Below are 13380 nucleotides of genomic sequence, written 5' to 3' on the forward strand. Positions count from 1 at the left end.
AACCCCAAACGGTCATTCGGCCCTAGATTTTATCGAGAAACTCCGACAGTATATAAGAAACCGGTAATCATTTCTATCGTAGAAACATTCAAAATCCGCTTGCACGAATTATTTTTACCGCATTGATTTACGAATAAAAAAGTAAAAATATGTTTAAATTCCAAAGTACACGTTCAGTTGAAGAGAAATGTATAAAATTTTCATACAACTAGATTCGCCATTGAACGCTGCATAAAATTTCGCGCGCGCTGTTGAAACGCGGTTAAAAGTACACAACGCATCGTATCGGATATCCAGAACCGTCCAAACAGTTCGACCAGGAACCACACTTTTTTCCTAAATGAACATCGCTGCCTACACAGCACTGATCGAGCACCTGAACTAGGCCAAACAAATGTTTCCAAACTTTGCCACTAGCCTTCGTACGATCAAACAAAACCAACTTCCTTTAGCTTGTACGACACGTGTTAATATACGGTATTTTCATTCTTTTTCCGATTTTTCAGGTTTGTGACCGGTCGGTATGTGATTGCAAAGGACTGAAGGGAGCGCCTGGTCAGAACGGGGTATATGGCGTTCCAGGCGCAGCAGGTCTTCCTGGTGAAATAGGTTTCGACGGCCCACCGGGGTACCCAGGTGAACCCGGCTCTAGAGGAGAGGTTGGCGCCATGGGCGAGAAAGGATACAGAGTAAGTCTGTGATATGATTACTTGATAGTTTATTTGCTAATGGATTATTTAATATCGTAGGGTGACACCGGTGAACGGGGTGCAGTAGGATATCCAGGAATTCCAGTACGTAGCGCACTTTCAATTTGTTTGAATAAAACATTAAATTTGATAAACATTGTAGGGTTTGCCGGGAGATGACGGGCCACGTGGTCCCCGAGGTATTGATGGATGCAACGGAACAGACGGTGCAATGGGTATTCCCGGTAACCCAGGTTGGCCTGGAGATCGAGGACAACCAGGCCTTCAAGGGCCACTTGGGTACCGTGGTGATTCAGGAGAGGGAGGTATTAATTCAAAAGGAACAAAGGGTGCCATGGGCGAGCCGGGCCTGCCTGGAGCACCGGGTGCTCCAGGATTCAAAGGAAATCGAGGGCTTCCAGGTCTTGAAGGTCCAACTGGTTCCGACGGCTTCGAAGGTGCCAAAGGACAGATAGGTGACCAAGGAGAACCTTATGATGACGACTGCCCAGGAGAACCGGGTGAACCAGGGGAACCCAATTATTACTTCACCGGGAAAAACTCTACCGTTAATAAAGGACTTAAAGGCCAGAAAGGAGATCGTGGAACGGATGGTATACCGGGATTCCACGGCAAAAGAGGAGATACTGGACTGTATGGAGAGCGTGGAGAAAAAGGTTTTAAAGGAGAAGAAGGAAACGAAGGAGATCGTGGAAAACAAGGAAAAGATGGTCCTCTTGGTCCTAATGGCGAAAAAGGAGAAAAGGGTGCTCCAGGTTTCGCTGGTAGAGATGGCGAATTAGGTGATAAGGGAGAACCGGGAGATCACGGTATTTCTGGTGTTCCCGGTATTCAAGGTATTCGAGGACCTCCTGGTCTCTATGATCCAAATTTGGCACCAATTATTATTGGACCAGTGGGACCACAAGGTGATGTTGGACCACCAGGCAATCAAGGTCTCGGAGGAATTCCCGGAAGCCCAGGAAGGAGAGGATCGATGGGTTCACAGGGTCCTCCTGGAGACCCTGGATTCGATGGTTTAATGGGTAGAAAAGGGACTACAATTGGTGGACAACGTGGTGACGACGGTGAAAGTGGCCCACGAGGTCCTCTCGGAACACGCGGTATTCAAGGTACAGCTGGTTTGAAAGGCCTCAAAGGGTACGCGGGAAGGAACATTACAGGGAACAAAGGAGAACCCGGATTACCCGGTATGAATGGAGAATACGGAGAAAAGGGTAATCAAGGAGAAATCGGTGAAATTGGCGACAAAGGACAACCAGGAATTGGTTATAACATAACTGGTCCAATGGGCCCAGATGGTATACCTGGACTTCCAGGACCTGCTGGTGACATGGGATGGAACGCACACAGCGGTTCGAAAGGTGAGAAAGGATTTAGGGGCGAGGACTGCGGAGTTTGTGCACCAGGTCCGATGGGAATTAAAGGAGATGCTGGTGATATAGGCCGCCCAGGTATGCACGGGCTTGATGGAAGTCGAGGTCTGCCAGGTCCAAGAGGTTTGAAAGGTTTATCTGGTAAACCAGGAATGAAAGGAATTCAAGGATTACAAGGTACCAAGTTTTCAGTAATATTTAGAAATATTTACAAGTAATGACTACATCATATATTACAGGTATTCCGGGAGAAAATGGTGAATCAGGTCGCCCAGGTGAAAAGGGAGCGAAAGGATTTGTAATAGTCCAAGGTAGTCAAGTTAGTAGTCCTGGTGACAAGGGTGATATAGGTTACCGAGGCCCCCAAGGCCAACAGGGGGATCATGGGTTTATGGGAGCACCTGGTGAAGTTGGAAACTTAGGTGAGCCTGGGCCCGTCGGGGACGATGGAAATCCTGGATATAGAGGCCGAGATGGTGAACCAGGTTTACCTGGTCGAGACGGAGCACATGGTCGAAATGCAGTCTATAATTCCTACACAATGTGGTCGTTGGGAGGAACTCCAGGAGCTCCTGGCGAGAAGTGAGTACTAATACGTTGAACTAAAAATCCATTTATTGAAAAAAAAAAAATAACTTCCACAGTGGAACAAAAGGTGAACGAGGCGATCAAGGTGATCGCGGTGAACCGGGTGCTATTGCGGAAATGGACTATAAGATTATTGGTGACCGAGGGCCCCGAGGAGAATTCGGAGATGAGGGACCACGTGGAGAGAAAGGGTATCAAGGAGAAGTAGGTGACGAAGGATTTAAAGGTCCAGACGGAGCGCCTGGACCACCTGGTTACAGCATCGAAGGACCCGTCGGATATAAAGGATACTTCGGAATGATTGGTGATCATGGATTACAAGGAGAGGACGGTTTTTCTGGGACACCTGGAATTGATGGACCGCCTGGTTTGCCAGGTTTAAAAGGTTCACGCGGTGATCCCGGTAGAGCAATCCTTTTTGGTGAAATGGGTGAAGAAGGTGAGGCTGGATATTTCGGAGAATTTGGAGACAAAGGATTCAAAGGTCCAGAGGGCTATCGAGGACAACCAGGTCTTGTTGGTACGAAAGGTGAAAAAGGAGATGATGGTTTAATGGGAAGAACTGGCCTTCCTGGTAATAAAGGTATGACCGGAGATATAGTTTATGGTTTACGAGGCGCACCCGGTGCCCCAGGTAGATCTGGTATTACTGCTCCGTACGGTGATAAAGGTGAACGTGGAGAACCTGGCATTGAAGGACCACAAGGTCCAAAAGGAGAAATCGGCGATACTGGTCGCGATGGTTTTCCTGGACTTCCTGGAGATGATGGCGAGCCTGGTGAACCTGGTCAACAAGGTAGCCATGGATACATGGGTGAAGAAGGTTTCCAAGGGGAACGTGGAGAGATTGGAGACCAAGGTAATATTGGCCTAACAGGTCGTCGTGGATATGCCGGATTAAGAGGCGAGAAAGGTGAAATCGGAGATGTAGGAGACTTCGGGTATCCCGGAAGAATAGGTTGGAATGGAACAAAGGGAGAACGAGGTGATGTTGGGTTCCCTGGCATCCCTGGCATGAAAGGATCAGCTTCATTCAGTGGCCATAAAGGAGAGGTAGGCGTATACGGTATGCGAGGACCTCCTGGATTGGATGGTGCAGTTGGATTAAATGGTTTAAAAGGACCAGAAGGTGATGCTGGTACGGTGATTGATGGCTACCCAGGACTGAAAGGTCCGAAAGGTATTCCAGGATTTAACGGGCTTCCTGGACGACCCGGTTTCAAAGGCGAACGTGGTGATGAAGGAACAGTTGGATCCAAAGGTATTCAAGGTGACAAAGGCAGAGACGGTTTTCCAGGGATTCCTGGTCGTCGGGGTAAAGTCGGCACTAGAGGATTAACGGGACTTCGTGGATTGCCTGGTAGTAAAGGTGAGCAAGGTGAACAAGGGGAAGAAGGTTTTTATGGAGTCACAGGAGAAAAAGGCGAACGAGGAGATATCGGACGAATTGGATTACCTGGTCATCAAGGTATACCAGGAGACAAAGGATTCCCTGGATTACCAGGAGAAGTAATATTTAGACCACCACAAAAGGGAGACTGGGGAGAGCCAGGTTTGCCAGGTCTGGAAGGAATGCCTGGATTCCCTGGTTTAAAAGGACGTCAAGGATATCCAGGAGAAAAGGGAGATCCAGGTCTAAGAGGAGAGCCTGGTTTTTCCGGGCGAAATGGTTTGGATGGATTGAAGGGTCAGCAAGGAGAACCAGGCTTCAAAGGTCTACGTGGTACGCTTGTTACTCGTCCAGAACCCGGTGATCAAGGAGAACCTGGTTATGATGGATTCCCAGGCCGTCCAGGAGTACCTGGAAATAAAGGAGCTCCGGGGGATTATGGTGACGATGGTCTGCCTGGTCCTCGTGGAATGGTGGGAATGGTGAGTGGGGCGTTCAAGGGAATTAAAGGTGAAATTGGATTCGAAGGTGCCCCCGGCTTAGATGGATTACCTGGACTCCCTGGACTTCCAGGTCCTGTAGGATCATTTGGCGATAAAGGATTACCTGGTAGTATTGGTTTCTCGATAAGAGGCATCAAAGGAGAAGTTGGAATGGATGGATTAATGGGTTTGGATGGTATGCCAGGACCGCCTGGCTTTCCAGGCGACGTGGGACCTGTTGGTCGGCCTGGACCCCGAGGTTTTACAGGATTAAAAGGCGAAATTGGTGAAGTAGGTGAGGAGGGTTATTTCGGACGTCTTGGATTGAAAGGAGTTAAGGGTGAACGGGGTGATCCCATTCAAGTAGACAATTGGAGGCCAAACCAACCTGGCGAACGTGGTGTACCAGGTAATAAAGGAGCTGCAGGTGATGACGGTGATATGGGATTACCAGGCTATCCAGGTCTAGCTGGGATTAAGGGTGAGAGAGGATTGCAGGGGCTTGCAGGGGAAGAAGGCCAAATGGGCTTCAAAGGTGAAATAGGATTCCAAGGGGCTCCTGGGCGCGATGGACTCGATGGGTATCCAGGACTGCAAGGAGCAGTTGGTGATCCAGCGCCTCCACCACCACCTGCTAAAAGTCGCGGCTACATCTTTACGAAGCATTCACAGAATGTGCTCATTCCACAATGTCCCTTAAATACGGTTAAACTATGGGATGGATATTCACTGGTGAGTGTTATTGGAAGTAGTAGAACGGTTGGGCAGGATTTGGGAAGTGCCGGCTCATGTCTTCGGAAATTCAGCACCATGCCGTATTTATTCTGCGACATAAATAATGTGTGTAATTACGCCGCCAACAACGACGATAGCATTTGGTTGGCATCTCCCGAGCCAATGCCAATGTCTATGACACCGATGAAGGCTCGTGAGGTAGAGAAATACATTTCCAGATGCTCCGTATGTGAAACATCTACGCGCGTCATAGCCATCCATAGTCAGACAATGGACATTCCAGACTGTCCGGGAGGATGGGAAGAGCTATGGATCGGATACAGTTATGTGATGGTAAGAGTGTTATTACATTGAGCAGGAAAATGTTGTTACCCTTTTTTTAAATTTTAGCATACAACGGATAACAGTGGCGGGTTTGGGATGGATCTGATATCGCCGGGATCATGCCTGGAAGAGTTCCGTGCCCAGCCGGTCATCGAATGCCACGGCCACGGTACATGCAACTTTTACGATGGTATCACGTCATTCTGGTTGACTATCATCGAGGATGGTGAAGAATTCTACCAACCCAAGCAGCAGACGCTAAAAGCAGATCAAACTAGCAAAATTAGCAGGTATGTGTAGTCACAGAAAATTGCCATTAAAATCTAATGGATCATGTTTGTCTTATAGATGTATAGTCTGTCGTCGCAAAGCTGGATTCTTGCGAGCCCTTTCGGACGGTGCTGTCAGTGCTTCAGCACTTCGACGACCAAATATTGCAACGGTACAGAAACCTTATTATCCGCCACCGCCACCGCAACCACCTCGAAGACGACATCGATTTGGCGGACGGTCACGAAACCGCCAATAAAAAAATATAGTTGAAACGATAAGTGTGATGCTTTATTCTTCGCATGATTGTGTCTAAATGTGCTGCCAACATATTCAGTTCGATTTCGTGGAAACAACATGAAGTTTGTTTTTCGTGCAATTCTTGTTTTGGAACCTGCCAGTTTAATTCCATATGTTCAATTAAAGTAAACAGTACGATCGAAGAATAGTCTCTAAGAAAATGTTATGCCAAAAAAAACGAGGGAAAATAGTACGTTTTCAAAGTATGTAATAATGTTTACGCAAGCCTAAACTATTAATATGTAAAGATACTGTAAATTCTGTTTTTTTTTATTACTGCCGAAAATGTAATTTAATGTAAAACCCCGGTTTGGATCGTGCTTGCCTTCTACTTATTATAGTAGTACTCGTTTTAAAGCTAGTTACTAAAATTGTAAGTGTAAAGAAATTCAAATGAAGTTTAAAATAAATAGTTTCTATAGTAATTTTTTTCTGTTACTTATACGTGAGTGTCAATCAGGTTAAGTCAAATCGGGTTGGTCTGTCACGAGCAGGCTTAATAAAAAGACTGCGATGTGACACTATACTGTCAAATGTTTTCTCTTTTAACTCTAAGCTATTCATGAGAGTTTACATACAGGTAAAGCTTACACGGTGTAAGCTACACCGGCAACGAAGCTGTCTTGTGTTGCACACGATAGCTCATTCTTGCACATGTATTTTGTACGTTTAGACATGTCATCGATGATATTGACCCGCACTCCTTCTTTTCTCCTCTTTCTTAGGCCGATGCCATGATGAACACGAAGCAAATGGTTTCATATGTTTTCCGATTTTTGATATTATTCCCCACACGAGAAAAAACGCACTGCATAGCTTGCATTATAGCACCACCTCACGCTCGGATTTGTGCCGAAGGATTTCGCGCTGTACAGGCTATCACTAGCGACAGCTTAAAAAACCAACATTCATAAGGAGTTGAAAAATAACAGCCGATTTGGAGTTGCATGTGTGTGCTGTCGTCAGTTGCTGTCGGACTGTTTACCGAATGTGTGGGGAGCAGAGAGAGCTGTGCAATACAATGAGAGCCGGATTAGTTGAAAATTTTCTGTCACTGTCTTACAGTCATTTCCATACGCCTGGCCACGAGTATCGGTTGAGTCAGAATAGCTGACGACTTTCAAACTTTTTTCCACGTCGATTCCACTTCTGCTAGACCAAAAAATGTCTTACTGGAATTTTGATTTTCAAAAATATTCTCCAAATTACCATATTTTTTTCGATTTGTAACCTAAAAAATTAAATCTATAGAGAAAACCATAGAAGAAAATCTCAAACACTTCTGCAACATTGATGAAAGCAACCTTTTATTGTTCCTTTTTATAATTGTTTCGAATATTGTAGATTCTACTGTTAGCTGCACTGCCGTTCTACGCATAGTTGTCCCATGTTACTTTTGGTTGATTTTCGTTTTTTATCACCAATGACTCTATTCACATGTATATTTTTAAAAAACTTTTAAAAATGACATTGTTTGTTCCGAAAAAAAAACCATACCAAGTCTGTTTGTCCCATCGATGATTTTCTACACATATTTGTCCCACTAGATTTTTTCTATTCTAATTCATCCCACTAACCACTAATTCTCATATTTACAACTTGGGAAGTGCTACAGAGCACTAAAGGCTTCTCCTAACAACATTTGACTACATTACGGGTTTCAGAAATTCGGTAACTTTTCGTTACCTTTGCTTGATTATTTAAATGCGGTGCGTTCATATCTTTGTTAAGGATACCTAAACCTTGTTTGCTGGTTCGTAACCTGAATGATTTTCCTTTTCGAGCATATAAGAATATAAACGTATGAGATTCATACTAATTGGAAGTTGTAAGAACTGTCTTTTGTGTGTAGCCAAAATGGGGAAAACCCAACAACGTTCAATATTGTTTGATGGGAATGGTCAATCTAAAAAATAAGAATTCCTCTTTGTAATGGTAAGTCATCTGATACTTATTCAGATAAACTATCTTTTATCTCGACTATCATCACTTGTGTATTGTAAAAGTATTGTAAAACTTTAACATCGTTTTTCTCGTTTGAACATGGGACAAATATGCGTAGAACGGCAGTGCATATTTCTCAAATTTACTCAATGCGTGCATCATAAAATATTAGGCACTCTCGTGCGAGCACTCTTTATGCCTGTTTAGATCTAAGCTTCAAAAAATGTCATCAAATCAAATCATCTTTTTTTATAATACTGAAGGTTCGATTAATTTTTGTTGGTTGTTTTCGTTTATAACGAGAAAAAGCGAACAATTCGGTGACGATAGTTTTATTCAACCCAGCTTCCTACGAGCGGCAATGGCGGATAGTTTAGATATATCATGGTAGATTCAGTTCAATGAAAACCCCATTTAATTAGTAGTTTGAAAATCTCTATGAAATGACAAATTTATCCGCCATTACCGCTCATGGAAAGTTGTACAGGGAACTAAAATGTAAGACAAAAACTTGTTTGTGTAAAATAGCGGTATCTATACCATGGATACCATGCAATGTTGCCGTGAAACTGCGTTGTTTTTTTGGGGGTATTGAACGTCTCCGGCAGTGGCTTTTTTCGGCAGGTTTTGGTTAGGAGTCTTATGCGAAAACCGGTCGAAGAAAACCACTATAGCAGAAGTTCGATACCCTATTTAAAAAAACAATTCTTTTGCAAAATAATGCTTTAAAAGATAAAATTAGGAATGCTTCATGTTTTTTAAGCCTATTATGCTCCATTATGACATAAATAACATTTACGTATGCTTCTAACTTTGCGGTAAACTCTATTTAACAGTTTATTCAGGTATTTTGTTTTAAACTACTTAGTAAGTGGTTTGGAAAGTGTAGCGACCTTTGTGCTAGTATGCAGTAGTTCTCTTGAAATACACTAAGGTCGCTTTTTACGCGGTTTTTTTACGCGGGTTTCTTTTTACGCGGCTTTTTTTACGCGGATTCCGGAATTTACGCAGTATTTTTATGCGCGGATTTCGGTTCCCCTTCCCTCGGATTGCAGAATGAACGCGGGTTTTTTTACGCGGATACCGGAGTTTACGCGTTTTCCGGAATTTACGCGGTTTTTTTACGCGGATTCCGGAATTTACGCGGTTTTTTTTTTACGCGGATTCCGGAATTTACGCGGTTTTTTTACGCGGCATGTATCCCTAGCGTAAAAAGCGACTTTAGTGTATACAGAGAAATGCAGGCAGCATGCAGGATAGGCACATCTACTGATAATTTCATCGGAGTAAAAACACTTAAATCGAAAGTAGATGTCTAATGAATGAAAAACTGTGTTAAAATTACTCCCTTTAGGATAAAAGTAAACCGCCGTGTATAAACGCGAAAACATTATCAACTGTGGTAACGACGAAGAAATTAAATAAATACGAAAACTGCGAAAACTTAAAAAATAAACTGAAAACTTTTTTTCTTATCTCTTGCGTAATTTAATCCGTGTTTTACATAAAAAATCTGTGAGAAAAGTTTATTCAATAACACTTGAATTCAACTAATTCTTTTAAAGTCTCGAGTAACAATATTTAGCAACACTGTTTTTGAGGCAGTCGCATGATTATCATCACTGCTGAAGTGCTGAATGTGAATGACAACTGGGTGCTAGAAAGAAATCGAAAAAACCCTATCTCGCTAGTTTTGTCGGTGCATAGGAAAGTTGTATGAAATACGAATAACAGGAAGCCAATAATAATCTAATTAATAAAGTCTTCAACCTTAGTGAAGTGGTGACAAAAAATATAAAGTTTTACCGTGGAAAACAACAATCATGTTGCTCAATTTCGCTAGGAAGCACTTTTCCTTACTAACGGTGCTTTGCGTAGCCGCAGTATTTATCAGTTTGGTTCCGGCTAGCGGAAGCGCAGAAAAAGAGATACCAATCACCAAGTTTAGTCAAAATGTCGGTGGATACGGGGCGACTATGACTTTCCTATACTGGTAAGCTTCCTAGTATTGGTGCTGATTTCATCGTTTATCACCTTATCCTGAATGAACCGGATATAATCTAGACTATAATTTGTCCCCTTTAGTGATAATGATTTTTCAAGGTACAGAATATAGCAGAAGCTTTATTTGTAACTACTGAAACAGAAGTTTGTTGACAGAGTTTGATTCCACATTATCCACCGAGAACCAATAATTTTGAAACCTTTTTCTAGAATTTGTATAAGTTGAGAGACAAACTGATCACGACCTTTCTTACAGTTATTCCTGTGGTTATCGAAAAGCCTTCGACGAGTATTACAACATCATTCACGAAAAATATCCGGAAATAACTATTCGCGGAGGCAATTATGAGCCGCACGGTTTCTACATGTACTTTTCCAAAATATTGCTTGTCACCAAACTACTGGTTATAATCACCCTAATTTCTAACTTTGATCTGTTCGGATTCCTCAAACGACCGATGCCATCGTGGTGGCGTTGGTGCACGGAAAACAAGTTGTACGCTTGTATGATGATCTTTTTCCTTGGTAACATGATAGAAGCGCAAGTACGATTACATTAGGCAAATCTTGCTTTAATTTACTAACAATTTAATTTATTTTGAATTGCAGCTTATGTCGTCTGGAGCTTTCGAGATTTCACTAAATGATGTTCCTGTGTGGTCAAAGCTAGAAACTGGCAGAATTCCAGCCCCTCAAGAGCTGTTCCAAATTATAGACAGTCATCTGCAGTTCTCTGATAAAATAGAACAGAACCCAGATTTCGTGAAGTAATCCCTATACAGCATTAGTGTCAATAGTGTATTACCTTGCAACGAGAGTGCAGCAATCGTTCAAGCTCAACTATACTCATTTAGTCACGACGACTCATCGAGGCAAAATCCTATAACTATGTATGAAGAACTGGTAGATAACATGTTCCTCTAGAAACTATCTGAACATTGAATTTTTTTCAATGAAAACTTTGTCATTGCAATGTTTAGTAAATTTATAGAGTAGCATATTTTCACACAAAACTATTTAAGATTTTACTTCTCGAATCCGCCATTGAGCCAAAACGGTTGCTACAAGCTTGCCTTGCAATTTTGCAGCTATTTCCCTGTTGCATTGTTTTATTTTCTAAAGACTATTGTAAATTGTTTGAATGCTTGAATAGAAATGTTTTTGTTTTTCCATACTGTGGCAAATGGTTCACCTTTCTACATCATACATATTTGGGTAAAGTATAGGAATACAATTCTTGTGAAGGTGATGAAACCGCGCTGAGGTGTAAAATTAGATACAATTGATAATACAAAGATTGTCATAAACTGAATGTGTCTCATTTTCAAGTTCACATTGTATCCCTGACGAAACCGTTATCTGAAAATCTACCCAGAGCAGCATTTTAACCGTGTTAGCAAGATTTGAAACCGGGACTTAACAGACATCACTCACGTCTATTTGACAAAGTTATTTTTTATGTTGAGTTTTTTTTTCTAAATTGGTTTTGAGAAACCACTTTTGACGTAGAAATACGTCTAACCGCACTATATCGAGACACTCTGCGGAAACTAAAACCAAGGTGTAACGTTGGAATGAAAGATTTCAAACGGTAATACTGATGTAACCACATGATGGATTACAATAATCAATATGTCGTTGGATTGATAAAATGATGGACAATTTTGTGATTCCTCAGTTATCATTATCATTTCATTGTTAAAAAGAGAAAATTTCATAAAAATTTCGAGGTCGAGTTTTCACGAACAATGTACCAATCACATGCGAGCACGCCTGGCACAGACTTCATGAGTAGACACCAACTGCCTGCTGTGATATCCTGTATAGCAGTGACAAAAAAATTGACAGAATCTCCCCGTCCCAGTAGGTCAACTAAGCCTAGACTGTTTTGATGTCTTGAAGGTGAAGCTTTATCGGAGAGTTCGTAACACCTCCTTTATCAGACAGTTTTACGTTCTGCTGTTAGAATGTTATTAAAACTGATGTCTTGGAGGAGAATATGCTGGCACAGGCAACAGTACTGCACCGAGCAATGTATGAATAGAGCGCTGGTCATTCGTCGTCTATCAGTGCAGTAGAACTCTACTGCACTGCCAACTACATTGCCGCTGTCGACGCGCAGTGGGGCGTGTTGGGTTAAGGCGTAGGTATCGTTTTGCGATCTGGAACACAATCGAATTGCCGTTTGAATTGTCTTCTTCTTCTTCTTGTTTAGTATAGTAGCAAATATCAGAATTCAAGATGATTATTCGGGTGCCGCAAAATACATTGCGCCACCGAGAACAACAAAATTCTGTACGTGTTGGTAGAGGCAGTTAGCAGGGTATATAAATTAGGTTCATTGTACAGATAAAATGCGTTGTTTATTTTTGAACTCTACACTCTGTATTTCTCATGTCCATTTTTAATTTTCTGTGAATATACATTTTTGTTTAAAAACTGTAATTCTTTATCGTTATTTTTTCCTCGACCTTGTAACTGCAGGATTTTTTTTTATGTGACATCTTTGCCGCTTGGTTATCGGAGAGTGAGTCATCGTTCACAAGACAAATAAATATTGTTTAATTTCTACTAAATCGAACTCAACTTGTTCTCGCTGTACATCAACGACTTACCCTCGATTTTAAAATATTGTACTGTTAATTTATTCGCAGATGACGTACAGCTTTATTTCAATTGCGCTAGATTAAACTTGCATCATATTGAAAATATGCTTAATGAAGAGCTTAAGAACATTGAAGCTTGGTCCGTTAATAATTCATTGAAATTAAATGCTTCCAAAACTAATGCATTGTTGATTACATCCTCAAATCAGCGCAACACAATTCCCATACCAAATATCGTAATAGGTAATGATTCGATTTCCTTCGTTGATCATGCTTAGTTTAGGGATAACCATTGAGTCGGGCTTCACATGGGAAAAACGCCTTTCGCATCAGTGTGGTAAGATTTACGGTGCTCTAAGATACTTATACCCTTGGGCGCGTTGTTTTAATCGTGACACTAAATTACGGCTCTTCAGAGCTATCTTCTGCCTCTGCCGCCATGCTTGATAGAATACGAGTTGCGTTGAACTCATGTGTTCGTTTTGTTTACGACTTAAACAGATATTCTAGTGTTACTAATTTGCAACAAAACCTCTTAGGTTGTTCTTTTTCAAATTTTCCGAAATTTAGAGCATGTAGGATAATCCACAATCTCATTAGAACGAAAAAGCCTGAATATCTTTACAACAAATTAGTACCTTTCCAGAACAC

The 13380-nt window shown here is 41.9% G+C and overlaps 2 protein-coding genes across 2 annotated transcripts in view; both read left to right on the plus strand.

Moving 5' to 3' along the window:
• The window catches only part of LOC129730161 (collagen alpha-1(IV) chain), a 77170-nt gene extending 70570 nt beyond the window's left edge, over positions 1-6600 (plus strand). Inside the window, exons 2-8 of the mRNA XM_055689266.1 lie at positions 507-689; positions 750-794; positions 853-2263; positions 2326-2668; positions 2731-5614; positions 5672-5895; positions 5954-6600. Coding sequence (XP_055545241.1) covers positions 507-689; positions 750-794; positions 853-2263; positions 2326-2668; positions 2731-5614; positions 5672-5895; positions 5954-6134 — 5271 coding nt within the window. The 3' untranslated portion in view covers positions 6135-6600. The remainder of the gene's footprint in view (positions 1-506; positions 690-749; positions 795-852; positions 2264-2325; positions 2669-2730; positions 5615-5671; positions 5896-5953) is intronic.
• A 3124-nt stretch (positions 6601-9724) lies between these two features.
• On the plus strand, positions 9725-11430 carry LOC129727693 (thioredoxin reductase-like selenoprotein T homolog CG3887). Its single transcript, XM_055685746.1, has 3 exons — positions 9725-10112; positions 10380-10668; positions 10733-11430. Exons 1-3 carry the CDS (start codon positions 9943-9945, stop codon positions 10892-10894), a joined length of 621 nt encoding a protein of 206 aa, XP_055541721.1. The 5' UTR covers positions 9725-9942; the 3' UTR covers positions 10895-11430.
• The last annotated feature ends 1950 nt before the right edge of the window (positions 11431-13380 follow it).

This window comes from Wyeomyia smithii, chromosome 3, assembly GCF_029784165.1.
Source record: "Wyeomyia smithii strain HCP4-BCI-WySm-NY-G18 chromosome 3, ASM2978416v1, whole genome shotgun sequence".
NCBI lineage: Eukaryota > Metazoa > Arthropoda > Insecta > Diptera > Culicidae > Wyeomyia > Wyeomyia smithii.